The sequence below is a fragment of the Spea bombifrons genome, chromosome 7, assembly GCF_027358695.1.
Source record: "Spea bombifrons isolate aSpeBom1 chromosome 7, aSpeBom1.2.pri, whole genome shotgun sequence".
Classification (NCBI taxonomy): domain Eukaryota; kingdom Metazoa; phylum Chordata; class Amphibia; order Anura; family Pelobatidae; genus Spea; species Spea bombifrons.
Window position 1 is genome coordinate 16,817,283 of NC_071093.1, and position 23,394 is coordinate 16,840,676.

General features: G+C 39.8%; 1 protein-coding gene across 1 annotated transcript; it reads left to right on the forward strand.

Moving 5' to 3' along the window:
* The first annotated feature begins 150 nt into the window (after nt 1–150).
* Nucleotides 151–14,794, forward strand: TMEM237 (transmembrane protein 237). Its single transcript, XM_053472257.1, has 13 exons — nt 151–301; nt 3,399–3,430; nt 7,871–7,881; nt 8,007–8,063; nt 9,118–9,213; nt 11,818–11,926; nt 12,246–12,406; nt 12,645–12,768; nt 12,847–13,038; nt 13,128–13,201; nt 13,852–13,945; nt 14,293–14,414; nt 14,560–14,794. The coding sequence occupies exons 1-13, from the start codon at nt 287–289 to the stop codon at nt 14,625–14,627; spliced, it is 1,155 nt and encodes a 384-aa protein (XP_053328232.1). The 5' UTR covers nt 151–286; the 3' UTR covers nt 14,628–14,794.
* The last annotated feature ends 8,600 nt before the right edge of the window (nt 14,795–23,394 follow it).

Here is a 23,394-nt window from a genome sequence, read left to right on the forward strand (position 1 = left end):
TCCATGAAATAATTCCTTACAGCCTGAGCTCCTGGAGGAAAAGAGTCACAGAGCATGTAGGCAGCCATTAGACGATAATATACTTTCCTGAATACACACATCTTCGGCCGGCGTCATGCGCACTACAAATGCGTAACAAATCACGTGGTACAGGATTAGGGTTGACCCCGGAAGTAAATACTGTATGCAGGGCGTTCATAGCAACCGTTTATCCCTCTAGGGGTTGCTGTGCGCAGTGATTATTTCGCGATCCCGATGAGGCCACGGTTCGGGCGGTAATGCGATAATGCAAGACGTCCGGGTGAGCTACAGCAACTGCGCCGTGTAGTTCTTTATAGAGTCGGTTTATCGTCAGTCCCGTATAATTTCCTGAGTTTACCGGTGCCAGGTTGGCTTTTTTCCTCAGGCATCTCCGTTACCGGGGACATCGATGCATTTATCGCTCCCATGAAGCTCAGTCCGAAGGCGGGCAGAGCTCCACGGGAGTCGTGGCTTATACCGTATATGGTGCCGTTGTCTGGGTGGCTTAAGCTTTCTGAAGAGGGTAAATTCTTTGGTGACTCCTCGGTGCCTCATTTACTAAACTAAATGACAGCCCGTGTATTCATTAAAAGCCAACTGTTGGCCGTTTGGCATTCTCCCCTACTGTAATAGCGGGATGGAATCTGCTGGCGCTCTAGAAACAAAATGTCATTGACTTGTATTTATACCAATAGCGGACAGCAGATCTAAATGTGAGGCGATCCGCAGTAACTGTCTGTTGCCCTTCATATTGATCACATCGAAGATTTACGCCGCTGTATAGTGCAGAATAAACTTTGTTTTTGCTCATGGACTGCGACATTTCCTGTGTCAAAAACCAAAAAAATCAAATTAATTAAAATTAATGTTTAAAATGCTGTAACGCCCTGGGCCCATGGCTGGAATTATGAGAAATAATCACAGGGCGATCGTATGCTGAGGAATTTATAAAGAATCCAGTGAAAGCGCAAAAATGAGTTTTTATGAGCAGCGCGTAAAATGACGCACGCCGATGTTTGGACCGTAAAGTATTATTTTGTTAGCAATATATTTAGTCCTATATAATTCTGCTAGGACTGTTATATGACATTTGAGGGGGGTGAAGTTATCTTTATCCCCTTAAAACCTTTGTAACCCAATGTGCCCAGTCATGATGGCATGGAACGTCATAAATAAAGTAGCGGTGTGCGAGGCAATCATCGCGAACCAACATTAACCCTTCCCACCCTGGAAGCCTTGCGCGATCAAGCGTCAAGAACATAAATAAAAAAAATATATCCATGGAAAAAAAATGATTGCTGCCTGAAGGCATGCATGGAATTCTTGTTTTGTTTTGTGTACTTATTGGTTATAATTATTCTAACAGCATCCCAGGAATCTGAATTTCTATGCCTTTTATGATGTTTAGGTTGTGTGCGCCTTTTGGTTTTGTGTATTTTTTTGTGCTGTACTTAAATCAATGTATTTTGGGAAACTTTGCTACTTTACTGATAATTATCATAGCAACATCATACACAGATGTGGAGCTTTTTAGTGTTTTTTTTCTTTCATTTTTTGATATATATTTTTCATACGAAATGTTGGAATATACATTTAAAAGTAGTATCAAAAGAAAGCCCTACTGATCCTTGGAAAAAATCCTGTATAATTTGTATGGTTGCAGTAAAATAAGGAAAGGACGATCATAGCGAAACATATCGTAAAAACATGAGAAAGCTCTAGGTTTTTGGCTATAAAATGCCCTCGTTAAAGAAGGGGTTAATTTACAAAGCGCCAACATATTCTGCGTCACTTTAAAATGGTTACACTGAGAACAACACATTTTAAACTTACAGAAAGACCCAGCTACGGTGGTTTATAAAACACCATGGAGTCGCTTCATCAGATGACGATGCAATTAGAATGTACGATGCATGCCGTTTAGAAGAAGAGGTCCGGAACAATAGCACTTAGAGCCTTCCGAGCATGTTTGGCTCCTAACACTGTATGAGCACTCAAATTCAGAGACATGAAAACAAAAAGCAATCTTTTTTTTTGTTTGTTTCTTCCTACCCTATTAGGTGATCACGTGATGTCTTTAATCTATTCGGGGGAAAAGCTATAGCCCAGATACCCCCGTGTCTCTGCTCGAGCAGACGGTTTGCAGAGATCACAGTTAAGAGGCAAATTATTCCATGCGTTTTGTTTTTTTTTTTAGCAGGATGAAATAAAATATAATGTGTAAAAAAAAAAAAAAAAAAAACTAAAAAAAAAAACCCACATGATTAATAATAACATCTTAAATATTTGACGCACTTTAGTCTAAAAGGTCAGCATTGATTTTATGTAAATGTATCGGAGTAAGCGATAAAGGAGATGGATACAGCCATATGAGCCATAAGAGAAGATGTTGTCTTCTTTTGGGGTTGATGCCTTTTATTGAGCCGATATAGAAAAAGAAGTAAACCTCTCGGGACCTCATTGGTCTTTCCCTCAGATGGAGTTCCAGTTTAAAATACGCACAATGTGAATAGAAAGAGACATGGGTGTAATGTTAACATCTTCAAAGGAAAGATTCTGTTTATGTTGTATTGATATACTCGATAGAGCAAGTACTAGTTAAACACATATGCGCTGAGGGCTTATTCTCATGTTTGTACAAAAGCTCTGAGCAATAAGCATTAAGGTTAGAAGGTTGTAACCTTTATAATCCCGGACTTTATCTGGAAGGGTTATTCCTGTGGGGGAATTAAGAGGATCTGTATTAGCGCTGTTGTGGAAAGGAACCGTCCGGCATACGACATGTACACTGACTTTTGGTCATGGGAAAGAAGCAAGAGGTAAATATTTCATCTTCAAGAACATACACATTTAGCAACTCACACACATTCATTGTTTGTGTTATCGTTTAGAGTGCTGGCTTCTTATAGCTCGTCGCATGAAATGGAGGAATATGTAATACAAGTCTCGTGTTTTAATAGCAGTTAAGGAGAAATCTTTCAATGTGATTGAACATTTGTTGGAAGATTATTTCTTGCCTTTCTCGCCCTGTGATTATTGCTGTTTATTGGTTTCATGACACTTGCATTGATTTTGATGGATTGTATACAGTGACGCATCATCTGTGTCTGCTGAGCTAGCTGATCTTTCATGGGTTCTTTAATCTCTCGTTGGAATGAACCCACTGCAGCTCTCTCTGGAACCAAGAAGCCTGAAGTGTTTGTCAAATCACCCTGTGCTAAATTTCATAACGTACTATACTAATTTTTTGGGGAAAGCAAAGGGTTGTGTTATTTTCCAAATGTCAATACATTTATCCTACGTGTATGTAACATCTTAAAACACTTTGAATTCAAAGATATGGTATTTAAACTATAATCACCTTTTCTGTTTTGCAGTCAACACCACGTGTCCTTCCACCGATACCAAGGTATGTCTCTATTAACTGTACCCAAAATGCAGACTTAAAGCCGGTATTAGGCAATTATTAAGCATTTCATTATGCTTAAACAACCTTTAACCGCCTGATGTCTGCATGCGTATTTCTCTATGAATGCTAGACTTTGGTTGTAAAAAAAAAATCTTAGATTTATACTACCAACCATACTGAACTTGGTACGTATTTGTGCTGGACCTAGAATGGGAACTTACAATCCAAGACATTGGCAGCCTGGCCCTGATGAGGGTTATTCTAGTAGCTGCAGTGCTGAAAGTTAGCCATGCTTACATGTATTTACAATGTACAACGCATAGTAATAAAGCCTGTGAAGGATGGCCTGAGTCCATATTGGTTTTAGAAAAAATGTCGGTGCGCTAAGCTAGTCACAGGCTCAAATAATATAAATATGTAATACGAGGCCTACCAAACAGGTGTAAGCATACAGCAAGAAACAGAGTATTGGCTGTACAATGTATACAAAAAACAAAAACTGTCTGCGCTTCTTACCCTAATAAAGTTGGCAACAAATATATAAACATAATATAAATGAGAGGTTTTGGTTATATGAATTGGCCAAAGCATAATTAAGCGCAGACAGTTTTTGTTTTTTGTATACATTGTACAGCCAATACTCTGTTTCTTGCTGCATGCTTACACCTGTTTGGTAGGCCTCGTATTACATATTTATATTATTTGAGCCTGTGACTAGCTTAGCGCACCGACATTTTTTCTTTTCCCTGTTTGCACATATTTGAGGTTGTTGGCTCCTCATCAGTCTGGTTGCAGCTTGCTGTCCAGGGGTTAATGGGGAGGAGCAGTGGCGACTCTAGAAACAATATATAGGGGGGGCACACGATACCACAGTCAAACTGGGGGGGCATTAATAATTTCCACCATTAAATCATACCGCTGAAAACAACACACACACACACACACACACACACACACACACACACACACACACACACACACACACACACACACACACACACACACACACACATATATATATATATATATATATATATATATATATATATATATATATATATATATATATATATTGCCAAAAGTAATGTGCTATGGAATGATACTTTTGTTATTGGACAATACAATACTTGATCATTCAACATGGGAAGCCTGAAGCCACAATTTAGTACGACTAATCCTTGAAATCCTTTAAACAACACAATACCTTATCTTTTCCACTAAATGATTTCAGGGCCTAATATTAGTCCCTGCTGCCGATATATATATATATATAAATATATATATAAATATTAGACCCTGCTGCCGATAGCAGGTATAGATCAACACATTAACATACAAAACCAGCTTTGCATGTATAGATCAATTGAAATTCACTTGTGATCTCAGCACTGAAGGTATATATCAAATAAACAGAATCAGACAAATCCTGTATTTGCAGGTATACAATAATAATATATGAAATGTAGCATTGCAGGTATAGATCAAATCAATACATGGAAAGAGCATTGCAGGTATTAATCAACTGAACAAGACATACAAACCCTGTATTTGCAGGTATACATAAATAATGTATGGAAACATAGCATAGCAGATACGGATCTACAGAAGAACACACAAACCAAGCTTTGCAGGTACAGATCAATTGGAATTCACATAAAAACACGGCATTAAAGGTATATTTAAAACCCCCTAAATTACAGGGATAGATCACAGGTTGCACACCCCAACCACACTGCCCACATAAAACCTGGCCAGCACCCAGATAACACACATAAGATTTGCCATCTTTGTCCCATATACACCCTGCCTGTGCCATCTTGGTCCCCAAGGCTCAAACATCCTGCTGGTGCCATCTTTGCCCTTCCACAATTATATATCTATGATACACACAAACATATTAACTCATGCTCTCCCTCATTCAGACAATTCATCCACACATTAACTCATGCTCTCCCTCATTCAGACAAATCATCCATTTTAAGAAACTACACCCCTTGGAGCTTCAAATGAGGGGCTACATGTATTTCTAGGACAAAAGTTGAGTGCACAAATAATGATGGAATATGTCGCTTTGGCTTGAAAATATGTTTTATCTAACCATAGCGACATGTTCATTTGTGTCTTGCGCACTCCAGGTTTGTACTAGAAACACATGCAGCCCCTCATTTGATGCGCCAAGGGGTGTAGTTTTTGCAAATGTGTACTTTTTGTGCCATAATTTAACTTCCTACGTGAGCAGTAATGCCACGTCAAGGCTTCAACCCTAATTACTGATCATTCACACGCCTTTCATATACATATAGACTTTCCATACATTCACTCACAGAAGCACACACCATTCTTTCCCCTTACAATCCCAAAGAAATGATGGTAAAGGGAGAAAAAAAAATCACTTTTGCAGCAAAAATAAGTCTTGCAGTAAAAATGCAAGGCGCTGCAGCGATGAGATGGTTACTCACGTACCACACAGGCTAAATGGCTGATTTTAATAATATTTGCAGTTCATCAGGATTTCAAAAATTGCCTCCCTCTACCGTTGGCTAAATTTAACCCCATGATCAAAGGGATTATAGGATTAAAAATTAGTATCGGCCATTTTTAAAAAGGGAATGTGACTTTTTATAGCTATATGATCGCTGTGGTAACATTGGCTACCACAGTGATCATTTAGCTAGAATACTTAAACTTTTTTTTTTTTTTAAGTTAAACTACTTTATGTTTAAATAATTTAATTTGGGGGTCTCTAGGCAATTTTGATCTTTTTTTATCTGCCTTTAGAGACCCCCAAATCATTTTTTTTTACATTTTTATTTTTTTTTACTTAATATTTTTTATTCTTTTTTTACAATCTATATACCATTGGAAAGGTGAGGCGATTACCTTTCCAACGGTATATGTTGGGGGTATGTAGCTGCTTAGATGCCTGAGATACAGGCATCTAAGCAGCATGCCCCCATACCTCTTTAACTGACAATTGTCAGTTGTTAATAAAGTTGCGCGGTGACGTCATCGCGTCAATGCGCGAGACGTCACCGGGCAGATCGGGTGGCCCCGGTGATGCCCTTGTGTGTGAGGGGCAGATCGCCGGGGTAGGTGGTGATGGAGGTCCACAGACCTCCATCAAGGTAAGATAGTGCTAGTGACGGCATGGTGCCGTCGTTAGCACCTGACTGGGACTGCTAGCGACGGCACCATGCCGTCGTTAGCAGTCAAGGGGTTAAAGTCCCATTGCGGGACTGTCCTGGGTGGTTACAAATTCGGCGGGGGGGCAACAGGGGGGGCAAGGAATAACCTAGGGGGGGCAATTGCCCCCCCTTGCCCCCCTGTAGCGACGCCACTGGGGAGGAGGTTTAATTGCACCTCCCCCAACACATTAATAAGGTTTTGGTAGCAGTATAAACTGCTTTGTGTCCACTATGTAGGAGGTGAGAGTAGGTTCTCACCCTATTGAGAGTGTGCCTTGACGTGGCGGGTGAGCTTAATTATGCTTTGTCCAATTTGTATAACCAAAACCTCCATATTGGTTTTACCAGAAACAAAATATTTTATTACAAAACCGTACACTAAATTGATAATGGATGACAAAAAGTAGCATTCTGTTTACTAATTAGTTATGCTATGAATTTTCCATAGTAAAAGAGAATATTGAAGCTTAACCTGCACTCTTTGACAAAAACATTAAATTCAATTTAAAATGTATTCACATAAAACAACATAGATGGGGTTTCAATTTCTATGATAAAACAAATATATCAGTGCTTTGGGTGTGTCACATGACAATTATGTGTTCCCTGAAAATTCCATGAATGAGACATTTTACATGAGTAACCTCTTAGGGACCCCGTGAATGCAGTGTTACTTCCAAAAAAATGTTGACAGTGTGACCTTATGGAGATAATAGTACATCCAGGCTTTCCTGTGCCAGCAGGAGCAAGCGTCGCTGGCTCTGTGATGACATGCCTGGGGTAATGGTGCACTGTGTAAGGGCTGGTTCACCATTTCTGTTTAAATGCCCAATTGTTAGGTTACACTGCTGGCACCTGGAAGGATTCAGGAGAGTAGGAGTGACTGTCCAGACCCTGCTTGGATCTCTGATTACTACACTTGCTAGTGTGATTAGTACAGAGGAGATCAGATATTAAAATACAAAATAGGGTATTATTTAGAACATAAACATTTATGTGTGTGGGGTATTGCTGTTACCAGATTATGTTGCTAAACATAAGTTCGGTTATTGTTAAGCAGTGGCACATACTATCTAGAAGAAAACCTAAACAAAATTTCAAAAAGAAATATATTAATAAGAATTGGACAGAAATATGATTATGAGTAATAGTAAAAATATTTTTACTTTGACATAAGCATTTTATTTTGTAATTCATGATAACATTTGTGTCATTTATTTTTCATGTTTCCACTGAATCCCATGTGAAATTAAAGTACAATTCAGGGTAAGTATGTTTTACCTCTATATCTCATCAATATGCAGTTGTTTCCATTTCTTAGTTTTTGTGACTTTTTTTCTGTATTTCTATGCAAAAAGCTAGCGTATTTAGTATATATTTTACCTTTTAAGATAAAATTCCACTCAGTCGGCCAAAAAGAAAAAAAGCAAAATCAAGTAACACAACGGGTAAGTGGAATGCTTTCACGTTCTTTATTCATATGCTTCAAATGTGGCTTTTAACCATTGTTACCTGCCGTTACTATGTACTTTGATGGCCGATTTCAGTCATACACAACAGTAGCCTGACATTAAAGGGGCACTTCCATTAACTTTTACATTGTGTGCCCCTTTGCCCACCCCAGCTATAATCTGTGTATGTGTTTAGCTGAATGCGTACCCATTGATTTTAAGCAGCCAATTAGTGAAAAGAAACGTTGGACGATCGAGGAGGCATGGAGCTGCAGTTTCTTTGGTAAGGCTGTCCGGCATAGTAAGCTGTCCCTTTTGTTCAAATTGACCAGGGCTGAACACATTTCCTGACATGTGATATACTTAAGGCCAGTCATCTCCAGGGGTGGATCAGGAAATGTAGCAGGAGTGTCTAGACCCACCACACGCATTGATTTTAAGCAGCCAATTAGTGACAAAAAATCCTGGATGAAAAGCAAGTTTGTCGCAAGTCTTGTGCTTTACAGTTGCATACATTAAGCAATATATATTTTTGAGCACCTTATATAAATAGCATATGGTATACTTATCTAGGGTAAGGCATTCTAAGCCCTTCATGACCAGGGTTTTTTCACATCTTACTGACCATAGGTTTGTTTTTAGTGTTACCTGCATATAACAGGTTTTATGTCCTAACGGTTGTTTGGGTCCCTTCACTTACGACATAATAGTATGTCCTATGGGCATTAAAGGATTAACATTGTTGTCAGGATGACTTTTCCTCCCCATGAATGAAATTATTTAAAAACTGCATTTTGTGTTTACTCACACTGTCTTTGTCTTACGTTAAGATGATCGTTATTGATCTTTACAATAAGTAAAAATAGAAGAAATAGGGAAAGGGCCAAATTCTTTTTCACAGCACTGTACTATGTGCCTCAGAATCCAGATATTGGCAAAAAATTATACATAATACAAATGTATGCAAAATATTGATATTTATGCTAAATTAATTGTTCACATAATCAATTATGATTATAACAAAAATAATTTGTGGCTTGATTTTGTGCAGAAGATATTGGGCAGGATACAACATTTAGGACTTCAGAGAGTAGAGATCCTCTTACACCAGAAAAAAGAAAGAGGAAAAAAAAGAAGCTACCCCCAGGTAAAAAAATACACAACTTTCTCATTTCTAATCCCCATCTTCATCTATATTCATTGATGTAGCTGTCCATTGGATTAGCCAAGTACATACATGTTGTGACACATAAGATGGTGAAGATGTAGGGGCATGATGACAGTAACACCCTGGACCTTATTTTTTCTAGCATGTGCTCTCTCGCTAACCTTTCAAATTCCCCTTTCCCCCTCTCTGACCACCACTTCCTTTCCTGCTCTCTAATCTTGCCTCATACTCGCCCCCTTGCACCCCAACCCTGCCTAACCAGAGACCTCAGCTCTATTAACCTTCAGGACTTCTCAATCAGTTTACTCCCTCTCCTCTCTCCAATCTCAAACATGTCATGCCCTAACAACGCTACCTCTGTCTATAATGCAACTCTCATATCTTCTCTTGAGCATGTAGCACCAGTTACTACTCACTCCTCACATTTCCAACCATGGCACACGGCTGTAACCCAACACCTACGACGATGTTCCCGCACTGCCGAACGTAGTTGGCAAAAGTCGAATTCCATGTCTGACTTTCTGCACTATAAATTTATGCTACGTTCCTACTACTCTGCTCTTAACCTTGCTAAAGAAACCTATTTCACCTCCCTCATGTCCTCCCTGTTCCACAACCCTAAATGACTCTTTAATACTTTGAATTCCCTGCTTCGATCGATCCTTACTACCCCTTAATCCATCTGACTTTGCCACATTCTTCAATAATAAAATTCAAACTATCAGAGGTGACATATCTGCACAGTCACCTCCCTCTGACTACGCACCCCCCTTCCCACTGACCTCTTCTCCCCTCACTACATTTACTCATTTCTCTGCTGTCACTGAAGAGGATGTACATGCTCTTCTTCTTTCCTCTTGTCCAACCACATGCCCCCTTGGCCCCATCCCTTCCCATCTCACCCAGTCTCTTTCATCTACCCTTGTCCCTACTCTAACTCATATCTTCAACCTCTCCCTCAATACTGGATCTGTCTCATCGTCCTTCAAGCATGCTACCATTACTCCTATCTTGAAAAAGTCCGCCCTCGACCCGACTGGTCTCTCCAACTACCGTCCCATCTCTCTGCTTCCTTTCACCCCAAGCTTCTTGAAATAATTGTTTATATACAACTAACTAAGTTTCTAGACTCCAACTTCCTGCTTGAACCTCTTCAATCTGGTTTTCGCCTTCGACACTCTACTGAGACTGCCCTTAATAAAGTTAGTAATGACTTACTCACTGCTAAATCCAAGGGCCACTACGCCATGCTAATCCTACTGGACCTTTCTGCTGCTTTTGACACTGTGGACCACCCTCTTCTCCTTCAAATGCTTTATGATCTTGGCCACTTCCTACCTCTCTGATCGTACCTTCAGTGTCTCTGTCTCCAGTAACACTTTCCCTCCCTCTCTCAGTTGGGGTACCCCAAGGCTCAGTTTTAGGACCCCTTCTGTTCTTTCTTTACACTTCCTCCCTTGGCAAACTGATCTCATCCTTTGGCTTTCAATACCACCTGTACGCTGATGACACCCAGATCTATCTATCCTCCCCTGACCTCTCTCCCTCTGTCTTAGATCGTGTAACTAACTGCCTTGCATCTGTCTCTACCTGGATGTCTGAACATTTCTTGAAACTCAACCTCTCCAAAACTGAACTCCTCATCTTCTTTCCCTCCAATGCTAAGATTCCCCTATCTATCTCCCTCAATGTTAATGGTGCCATCATCTCCCCTCCTGCTCATGCACGCTGTCTTGGTGTCACCCTTGACTCTGACCTTTCGTTTACACCCCATATTCAGTCTGTCGCTAAAAACTGTCGCCTTCATGTTAAAAACATTGCCCGCATCCGTCCCTTCCTAAAACAGGATGCCACTAAGGCTCTTGTCCATGCCCTGATTATCTCCCGTCTTGACTACTGTAACTCTATCTTAGCCGGTCTCCCTCTTAACCGTCTCACCCCTCTACAATCCACCATGAATGCTTCTGCTAGACTTATCTTCCTCTCACATCGCTTTACTAACGTTTCTCCCCTCTGTCAGTCTCTTCACTGGCTGCCTGTGCACTTCAGGATTCATTTCAAAATCCTCACTCTTACTTTCAAAGCCCTTCACAGCGGTTCCCCTCCCTACATCTCCTCACTCATCTCTAAATACACTCCTAACCAGTCTCTCCGCTCATCCAATGATCTCCCTTTATCCTCTCCTCTGATTTCTAGCTCTCATGCCCGCGTACAAGATTTCTTAAGGGCTGCCCCTATCCTCTGGAATTCCCTCCCCGGTCTATCTGTCTCTCCCCCTGCCTTTATTCCTTAAAAAAATCCCTCAAGACCCACTTCTTTAAGGATGCTTACAACATAGCACACTAAAGCCCTCCCATACTCCCATTTTCCTTTAGCTGTGGCTGGTCTATCCCTAACAACAGCACTTTTACCTATTGTGGTAAACATCCCTCTAGACTGTAAGCTCGTTAAAGAGTTTGAAAACCAGACACAGTAGGGTATTTGAAATGCTAGTATTCTAACATATATGCTATGGCTAGCATGGGAATCTAACATAATCCATCAGTGTTGGGTATAATTTAATGTTCTCTTTTACCCAACCAGAGTCTGAAACCTCATTTAATCAGCATAATTTAATGGTGCAAAATGGAAATGAGCCAAACTACCAGACTGCTGATGAAGGCACAACAAGAAAACCACGCCGGAGGCCCAAGTGAGTTCCCCATTTCTCTTTTCATTCCAGGGATCATCAACACAAGCTATTTTTACTTTACTGTATATTTTCTACCAGAGCGCTGGGTAGTGTTTCCTTAATTCCTTAAAAGCTATTGTCTTAGATGAGTGCCTGGGTAGCATATCAAGGCTTTGGAGGTGTGTTTCCAATGTACCATATACCATGCTAATTACAATTAGTGCAAAAATGTCAGTATGCAAACACTGAACATAAGACAAAGCCAAGGAACAAGTAAGGTTTGATGTCTTGAAACAAGCAGTAAAAGTAACTCATGCGGTAGTCACTGTTTTTAATACAGAAAAACACGTCCAGCTGAACAGGAGTTTCCTAATGAGTTGGGTGTCGAGGAAGACGATATAATCCCTGATGGACAAATAATGGTTGCAGATCCACATCCTGTTTTCATTGCACCATCTGGATCCAGCCAGCCAGTTGGCAAACTTTTTGTGGAGAAAAATCGTAAGTAGAATAGGAATATTAAAATGTATACTAAGTCTTTTATTTTTATGAGAAGGCCTTAATCGTTTTTCTAAATGGTTTAAAATTGTTTGGAAGAGTCCCACGAAAGGATATAGCATGTATAACAAACGGCAAAATGTATACTGGACAGTTTGGAAACCTTCTAATTACTACAGCAGTTCTTCGAGGGAAGAGGTTCATGTTTTATTTCCAGTGAAGCAGATTGTTTGTCCTCCAGGCAGGTTCCAGGCTGCTGACCGTTCAGGTATAATCAAAACTGCAGACCAGTTGGATATTTTCATGGATGTTAAACCAACACGGACCAGTATGGATGTATCTCTCACTGTGCACCGTGTCTTCAGGTAATTCATACAACCCACTCCAAAAGGCACATGATCCGTGTACATGATTTGATACCTAACATTATGCTCTGTTTGCAGGACGATTGGACTGTTTAGCAGTGGATTCCTGGCTGGTTATGCTGTGTGGAATATTGTTGTGATTTATGTGCTCTCAGGGAACCAGCTGTCGAATGCTTCTGGTCTACTAGAGGTTTACAAAGATTTGGCATACCCGTCTCAATGCCTCCTGTATTTCCTGTTGGCTCTTAGCACCATTTCAGCCTTTGACAGGTGATTTATTTATTGGATAAGTGGTTTTACTTAATCCTTCTTATTGTATATTCTAAACAGCAATGTTATTGTATTATTTCTGATGTCAGGGTTGATCTAGCAAGTGCATCTGATGCATTTCGTGGGCTTCTCACGCTTGACCAGTCTGCTTTGGCTTCATTCTGTAAGTACAACTACTTCCCGGTAACACTAGATTAGGGACTTCAATGTTTACTTTAAAAGTAATACTTTTTATATTCAGATAAAGATATTTCCAGTTATCATATAGTATAGATATAGCCTTAAGCCAAACCTGCAAAATATCGGGCAATCAAGAGGCTGCATAATTGATTGGAGCCCCAAGTCTGTTTTGACCTATTTTAGAATCACATAGGAGAGCCAAGTATCACCATTGCTGCTCTATAGATGAATGGGGGTTACAAATTTGGTATTAAAAAAACATAACACAAAACAACCATGGCCATTTAGAGAACTGTTGTAAAATGTAGTGTTTGCCTTACGTTAGAAGTGCAGTATATCTTAGAGGATCCTTCCTGTGACTGCCAGTGTTGCCTTGGTCATGTTCTGATGGCTACCTATGCTCCCACAGCTTTGGTGGCTGCAGATGTGTGTGTACTTGCACATTGCAAATATCCATCACATATATATGCATAGTTCTGGAATGCTAGTGGAAGGTCTGGTTAAATCACCAATCCCTATTATCACAAAAAAGTGTTTTTACAACTGAGAAGGACTGTTAAAACAAAATATGATTTGTTGCATGACTTTTATTTGGTGAAATATCTCAATTATACATAACCTTCTGTTTTATAGTGTATTTTGTGGCACTCATCCTTGCTTTAAGTCAACAGATGACAAGTGACAGGATTAACTTTTACACACCGCCATCAGAGAACGGCAGCTTGTGGTAACATGTTTTCATTTAATTCAAACTGAAATAGACTGCTTAAGACGCTGTAAAATTTTATGTTTAACCATCCTAATAACTAATAATAATCTGTGTTTAAGAGAACATTTGGCCACCAATTAAACCAAAATAAGTTTAAGAATTAAGGTCAGGCGCTTCAGACACCGTGTGCTCAAAAATCTAGAGCTGATGTCAGATAAAGAACGGCTTTCTAATTGCAAACAAGGATTACTATTTCCATAAACGCACTCAAATAATGCTATGTATGTATGTATGTATGTATGTATATATATATATATATATATATGTGTGTGTTTTGTAGTGACTGTTCTTATTGTCTCTCATAGGCAGGTGGGTACAGAAAAGCAGATTCTCCAGCCATGGATTGTGGTAAATTTGGTTGTCACACTCTTAGTTGGCTTGGCCTGGTTATTTCTATCATGTCACCCAGATCTGGATCATAGTGAAGGTATAGAATTTTTCTTACTACCGCAAAATGTTGTTAGTGTTGAGGTTTTGTCAAGTCGCTCAACAGCAGTGTTTGCTTTTACTGGTAGTTAGTTCTTGTTTCATCTCTGCAAAATTTGTGAGTTTTTTTGTTTCTTCCTTTGTAGAGTCTATATTTGTGCCTGAAGAGGAAGAATATCCAGGCTCAGAAATAGGAACAAAAATTCAAGCCTAAAGCCTAACTTTTCGTTACTGTGCCTTTTTTAATACTATTTTATGCATTTTGTAAACCAGTCTATTTTTTTATCTGTTTTTATTCCTTTTTATATGTTTAGGTAAATTATTTTGAAATATATATTGTATCCAATGTTGAATTGAATAAATGCAAACCTTTTTATAAAATGCTATATTCCAAATGCTTTATGGGTTATAATGATTTATACATTATTATAATCTGTTTAATATCACAAGAAACCTTTGTTCCTTACAGACGGTTAAGCCACCAGAAAAGGGTAATTTTTCCCCTTTTCATATATATATATATACAGTGTTACGAAATACTTAATATGGGGCTTTCTGGACTAATCAAACCTTTTGAACAGAACTCTTTCAAGCAGAAATCTCAATTATAGTTCAAAATTGACTTGTCATAATGTTTTTTTTTCTTCTTATTCATACGGTTTGACAAAAAAAATTGAATTGAAAAAGCATGAATGACGGTCTAAAAAAAACCAGTGTGCTAGATGATGCCTGATGGGTGACGATCATATTCCCTATGTGCTAACATGATGGCTGTTTTGACCAAGAAACATGAAAATTATTAACCAATGACACTAGGAAGCTCCCTGAAGTAAAAATATTTCTGTACGTTACAAAAAAGATAAATTAAAACAGATTTCTCAGGTAGATGGATGTAAAATTGAAGCCTCTTTGCAGCATTTTTTTTTTTTTATACGACCTGGAAAAGTACCAAACTGCTTTAATATGGATGATTTATTTGTGTTGTAGGCTCTGATTGTTCTTTTCTAAGATACAGAAGTGCCTGTTCTTAATCAACTTCAGTTTATACGGTTAATGGCCTGCTAGAGAAAAATTTTCCATGTGTTTCATGTCTCTTGCATGCCTTTTTGGCAAAAAGGAAAGATCCAGTTTTATGTAGCAGTGGCTTTCATCTGTCCAATCTTCCATAAAGCTCAGCTTTGTGGAGTTTCTTGGCATCCCTTCGATGGTTACTGCCATGTCAGCTGTTGATTTTCATAATCGATTAGTTGGCTGATTATTTTTTCGGTTAATCGGATAAAAAATGTATGTAAATATTTAATTTATTTAAAATAATTTAATAAACAAACAGGATGTTAAAAACAAACAGTAGAATACATTTTTTTAAATAAAATGCATTTCTTGTTTTTATTTCCCAACCTCCCCCCCCCACAGTGGTGCACATTTGAGCCCAGGCTTGCCACACTGCCTCCCAGATATGCCACATACCCCCAGATATGCCACACTGCCTCCCAGATATGCCACACCACCCTCCCACATATGCCTTATACCCCTTGATACGCCACTCTGTCCTCCCCTGATATGCCACACTGCTTCCCCCAACATATGCCTTATACTCCCAGATATGCCACACACCCCCATATATGCCACTCTGCCCTCCCTACATATGCCTTATACCCCCTGGTATGCCTTATATCCCAGTATGCATTATACCCCAGATATGTCACACTGCCCTCCCCACATATGCCTTATATCCCTGATATGCCTTATACCCCCAGATATACCACTCCATCCTTCCCAGATAGATATGCCTTATACCCCCTAGATATCCCATAGTCCCCTCATAGACCTGTTCACATCACATTGACAATACTTTTATAAATAAATACAGGATTAATCTTCACTGCCCCCAGGATTTAGATTCCCCTTAGTTTGCCCCCCTTTACATTGAACTGCGCCTTAAGTTAACTATTAAATTAAATTAACCCTTGGGCCTCAGCATTAAACCACAACTGCCCCTAAATTAACCCTAAAGACCCCATCAACCACAACTGCCTCCAAATTAACCTTAAACACCCCATTAACCACAACTGCCCCTAAATAAAAACTAAACACCCCATCAACCACACCTGCCCCTAAATGAACCCGAAACACCCCATCAACCACAGCTGCCGCTAAATGAACCCTAAACACCCCATTAACCATAACTGCTCCTGAATTAAACCCCACCTCCCCTTACTTTCAGCAGCCCAAATATTAATTTCATACTCACAGTTAGATGAGTGTCACAGCCATGTGGTTGCTATAAGGAAAAGGGCAGGGCCAATCCCTCCCTGACTGCAGGGAGGGACTGGAAGAAGGAAATAGGCGGGGCCAATCGTCAGTGAGTGCAGGGAGGAACTGTAAGTAGGAACTGCTGCTGTGAGTCACTGAATGAAACGGATTATAAAACGAGGGGTATTTTTCAGAGCATTTGCTCTGAGAAAAAACCCTCATTTTATAATCGATAATGAAATTCGTTGGCAACGATTTTCATTATCGATTTTATCGATTAGTTGTTGCAGCCCTAGATATTACTTTGCTGCAGAGGAATTTAGATGAAATCTATGCACTTCAGGTTAAGGAATGCACAACAAATGAGAAGGATTTGGGAATTGTTATAGACAACAAACTAGGCAACACTGCGCAATGTCAGTCAGCAGTTGCTAAGGCCATTAAGGTATTGTCATGTATAAAAAGGGGCATCAATTCATGGGATAAAAATATAATTTTTATAAAGACAGGAGCCTCATCATGCTTAAACATCCTTTACTACTCCAAAATAGCAGCAAAGTAAAAAAGGAAAAAAAGTTTAGGCAAGAAAAGGGTTAACAACCCAACATGTTAATGAAGTAACTGTGTAGTCAATCAGCATACAGTCCACAATGTATAAGTTACAGTCTTTAAGAAGTATTCCTCTTTCTTTGCTACTCCTTGAATAAGATATGTATTGTGCTATGCTACATTTCTAATTTATTTAGAGCTGTTTTTTGGTGCTCCTTATCTTAAATTGTATGTTTTCTACTACCTATTGTTCTGCTCATTTTCTGCTATTTTTACCCCCCTTTAGTTTTTTCTTTCACCCCCATTAGTTTCCCTTACCCTTGCAGACTATCCTGTATCTTTTTCTGTTTGTTCCTAGCTTTTTTTAGTTTTCCGCGGCGGAGCATTCCCTCTGGATACAATTTTCTGCACTCAGCTGAGTCTGTCAGCTGTGAGTCTGGTCTATGAAGACGTTCTCCGTTCTCTCGCCTCCCCCCCCCCCCGCTTAGTGGGTTTTTCTGCGTGTTTCCCTTCAGAATTTATTGTCATTGATATCTATTGGTTTCTTTTTCCCTCGGTTGTACCATAAGTATATATATTGAATTTATCCTTTGCCATATTTCTATTTCTCCTCACCGTACAACTGTTTTGTGCATATTACCATGGCTGAGAAACATTTTTCTACCTCACCTGAACACCCCACTCTGGTGTTGCTAACTTACCTGAGGAACAAATTCAGGTCATACTAGATGAAACAGTGAATAAAACTGTTCAGCAGGCTATTTTTTCAGCCATGTCTATCATGCAGGATTCCTTGACTAAATCCTTTACCCTTGCTATTAAGCAATGCAATACTGCAGACAGTGGCCCTAAGAGCCGTATGTCCTCTGACACATTTCACACCTGTCATACCCCTGATAGACAGGGAACAATTTATCAGCCCAAAAAGGTGTCTGAAACGTAAGCATCTTAATATAGAACCATGCAGTACGCCTTTTAAAGTGAGCTCTAGCCTGCTTAAGGATCAGAAATCCCGCAATAAAACATTACTGCCTGGCAAAAGCAACAAGGTCTAAACCACCTCACGATGACCCCTCTCGTAGGGAAGTTTCTATAGCTCCCCAGAAAAAACTCTGCAAAGGTAAACTGACTTTTGATACCTCAGATAGTGAGGAAGCATAGGAAGAAGGTGCCATTTATTTGGCTTATGACTCATCAGGCATATCTGGTGATAAATCTTGATGTCTATGTTGACAAGGATTTAAAATCCGACAGTGCAGATCCACCTGAATTAGTTGACTATCAGGGCAACCCTATGTTTGACCCTGAATTCATTAAACATCCTAGATCAGCCGAATGGCTGCCTATACCCCATGTATCTAAATTTATTGAACACTGGATCCGCAAGCCTATGGATAGGGCTGTCCGTTACAAACTGCGGGCTGAATGCCCTGCCCCTACCATCGCTCCTGACTTGGATCCTTGTATGGTTCAATACCTAATCAAGTTGGGTAAAGATCCTAGAAAGGGAATTGACAGATCCTTTAAGGGATGCCAAGAAAAATGTTTAGACACTTTGTCGATCTAACGGAGGCTGCCTTACAGTCTGGCAAACCTGTGGATACTCATATGCTACAGGGATGGGTAGAGATTAATTTGCTTTATGGGCAATACTAATACTGCCTTATGCATAGAAAGGCGTAAGTCCATTCTAATGAGAATAGATCCCCAACTCACCGAACTGGCTACTAAGAAACCAGGTCCTTCGGCTGAAGGATTGCTGTTTGGTGATGCCTTTATTAAAGACATCGGGAAATATGTGGGAGTCTTTTCTTCCCTAAATAAGGCTCAAACCAATCTGAAAGTCAGGGAAAGGTTTTTGCAAAGGGCGGATGTGCTCTTCCGGCCTATTCTCATACAACAGAGGTGGATCCAGAGGCTTTTATGCCTATAAAAGAGACTGTTTCCAGTCGGAATCCTCGCAGAGCAACTCCTTCTTCCCCCAGAAGACTAGACCTTGGAGGGCCAGGGGCCAAAGAGGTTGTTCTAAAACAAGACCCTTTACAGGTAAGTCCCTACCATTTTTCTCTTCGCAGTCAAAAACTGTGTGGCAGGCTCGCCCATTTTTCCCACTAGTGGTCCCTAATAACCTCAGACAAATGGGTTCTGAGCACCATGTTGGGATTCAAGAGATTTCCTTTGCTATCCTGTGCAAAAGACAATACCAAATCCTTTCCATCTTTCCAAAGATCAAAATCATTTGACAGACATAGAGATGTTGAATCTATTATATAAGAAAAGGGGCTATCATGGAAACACCAAATGGTGTTCAGGGTTTTCTAAGCAATATTTTTCTTGTCAAGAAAAAGGACGCAGGTATGAGACCTGTGATAAATCTGAAGGGTCTGATGTGTTCATCCGCTACGAACATTTAAAGATGGAGGGCATCCATCTCCTAAGGTACCTTCTACAACCAGGAGACTGGCTCACTTGCGGTACCAATTTTCCCGGATCATCAGAGATTCCTTCAATTTCGTTGGAAAGGCAGGATCTGGCAATTCACATGCCTTCCCTTTGGCCTCTCCTCAGCACCTTGGTGCTTCTCGAAGCTTCTGAAACTGGTGGTTTCTATATTACGGAGCAGAGGGGTCAGACAAATCTATCTGGACGACCTTCTCCTCATGGCACAAGACAATCCTTTCATCAAATTGCATTCGCAGTGGACTCTGGATCTGCTCCAGAATCTCGGATTTGGCATCAACTGGAATAAATAAGTATTGATTCTGAGTCATTAAATGTAATACCTCGGTTTTCTGATCAATTCCATCGATCAAACATTGAGCCTCCATTAGAAAGGAAATCAAGACCGTACTACAAAGGGATTCTTTATCCCTCAGGACTCTAGCACGCATTGTGGGTGTATTATCAGCTTCAATTTAAGCTATTTCTCCGGCTCCTCTCTATTACCGAGCTCTTCAGAGATTGAAAGCTTTCCATCTTCGGAGAGGACTACAATACTCAGACAAAATATGTATTTCGCCAGAGGCAAGAGAGGAACTGATCTGGTGGCTACGACACATCAGTGCCTGGAATGGGAAGGCGATATTCGGCAGCCAACCAGACCTAGTGATAGAACCAGATTGGGGTGCACGATGCAGATCTTCAGAGACAGGAGGACGCTGGTCAGAAGAAGAAAATCACCTCCACATCAATTGTTTGGAACTTCTGGTCGGTTCCTTTGCAATCAAGAGCTTAGCAAAAGGCAAGTTCAACATCTGCATACTACTGAAGATGAACAATATCTCTGCCGTCCAGTATATCAATCGCTTGGGAGGCACGAGATCCAAACATCTAGCAGACATAGCCCAAGACTTCTGACATTATTGCTTAGAGCGTGGAATTACTCTCAAAGCCGAATACTTACCGGGATTGAGCAATTCTGTGGCGTATTGGAACTCCAGATACCTCACCGACTGGAGCAATTGGATGTTACACAAATAAATATTTCAAGAGATTCTTGGCATACGGGGACCACTTCACATAGATCTGTTTGCTTCCTGTCTGAATCGACAGCTGGACCAGTTCTTCAGCTGGCGACCTGGAAGCGATATCGTTAGACGCTTTCCTTCAGGACTGGTCCAAGACACGGAATTATGCTTTTTCACCCTTCACTGTGAAGGCCAAGCCAACCATGGTTCCTAAACCTCCTAGAACTTGCCATGGATTTTCTCCGCCTTCTACCGAACTGGAAGAATTTGCTAACCAGCCCAACGGGGAATCATCATCCTCTTCTGGAGGACAACCAGTTGAATCTTCTAGCTTGGTTGGTGTCAGGATCCCAACATCAGAGTTTCAAATTTTGGAAACAACTCAAGCTATCCTATCAGAGCCCTGAGCACCGGGTACCAAAATCATTTATGGATCGGCCTGGAGACTATGGTCTATTTGGTGCCTGGGACGATGTCTGGATCCCTTATCTACAAATATTCCCTTGATCCTGAATTTCTGTAAAGCTTTTCTGTTTTCTGTAAACCTTACGGAAACATTAATATCTACAGATCGGCTTACTCGGCAAACCATCACCCCATTGGAGGTGCAAAGGTTGGACAACAACCTTTGGTCCGTCAACTAATGCGAGGGATATGAATTAGACGACCTCCTCGTCCTAGATATTCCGATACTTGGGACGTTAACCTAGTCCTTAACATGTTTGAATCATGGACTGATAACTCTAACCTATCATTAAAATATTTATCCTTGGAACTGACTATGCTATTGTGTCTTTTTTCATTATTCCTGAGCTTGTTTTTTTTGTCTCTAGACAAACTAAAACTATGCTACAGTCTGTTTGTTATCCAGCTTTTTCAACCAAGCCTAAATTATGCATAGTCAATTGTCAAAGAATATGAAGAGAGAACCTCAGGTTTTTTTCCCCCCTGAAGCACTACCTTTTTCACTTATCTGTGTATGTACTGCACTGCAATCAGGTCATTTCCACCACACAATATGAAACACTCGAAAGACAAACTAAATTGGCTGCACAGGAAACAAAACTTGAATTACAAATGTTCCTACAGAACAAGTTAAAAATTATAGTATTAGGGAATACAAAAACGACCTCAAATGGCCTCCGTGGACAGCCTTTATTTCGTCTCCTCGTATGATTGACCTGGGTTTCGGTACTCCTTTGCGGCCCTGATACCCCTACTGTCTTTTCGGTCGTCATGTCCCCTATCCGCCGGGACATGTGTCATTAATATCGTCTCCCATCTGTAGTGCTCGCTTGTATGACTTCTTTTCACCGAGTCACCTTCGGTAGTTCGGCTGTGCAGTGTATTTGTTTTGTTTTTTCGTTTGTTTTCATTTTTGTTCTGTTCTCTTCATATTACGATGGTACAATGTAATTTTGCGGTCCATGCCGCGTTTCGATTTCTCCTCTGCTTTATGTCACTAACCTGTGCATGTATTGTAGCTGATGACCCTGGCATGCTGTTCAACTCTGGACCCCGTCAGGTTTCATTTTTCCTGTTTCTTGTCTGATGTTCTCCCACGGGTCCTTGGTAGCACATTTGTCCAACTCTGTATTATGTTGTGCATATTCTACAATGTTACCACTGTATGTATCTACTTTATCAGTATGCATATCTTCAATAAAGGAGAATTGACTAAAAATTATAGTATTAGGTATATGTGGGTAAACCAAATGCTACATTACACCTAAAATAAGGCTTGAAGAAAAATTACTTATCTGTTTAGTATGCATTGATTTTGTAAATGCATATTCTGAGTGCACTACTCAAGATTTCACAATGTTTTTTTTTTTAATATTCAGATTTATAAACGTACATGCATAGAAAATTCTGCATTTCAATAAGTATGCATTCCAGCACAATACAAAAAAAGGATGCAGATATTATACTGTTACAAAACAACTGTTTTCAATAGCAAAGGCATACGATTTTGGCATTTTCTTAAAGCTTACATATTCAATAAGGCACAAATATTAGTGGTTTCCGGTGAATTTCAAAACAATGGCATTGGACTTTACATTCATCCCTTTATGATATAAAATTGCAAACAAAACATTTAACACTGTTTTGAATCAAAAGTGCTTCAATAAAACCCCAAACTTTAAAAAAGATAAATTAAGTCAACAAAGTGGAACATTTCTGGCACTATTCATTTTAATGTGGATATTCCAATATAAGATGTATGTATTCACAATACTGGCCTTTGGCAAGTAGCCACATTTCTCCTCACCAGGATTAAGTAGCAACCAACTAAACTGTCATTTTTCTGGTTTTACCACTTCAGAACTCCTTTTTATGTGTAACCCCCATTGGACCATATTCATGAATAGTAATTATGGGACATGGGGTGTTCTACATAAGAAGAAATCATCATAGAAACCAACAGAATGACCCTGGATGACTTCGTATTTAGGACCTTGGACCAGAACATTCTATATAACTATGGCTGAGCTATTTCTTACAACATCACCTGTATTAATTTTCATAGGGGCAAGTACAGATTACCATTAATGATGGTGGAGCTGGAGGCTCCATGCCCATTAACCCTAAAAAAAGGCCTATTTAGATAGATGGATCCCTTTCCAAACCAAATGTACACTATAAAAGAAAGTCTAACAGAAACCAGAGCCATTACTATATTTATTCTACATTGTTTGTGCTTGTGCAGTA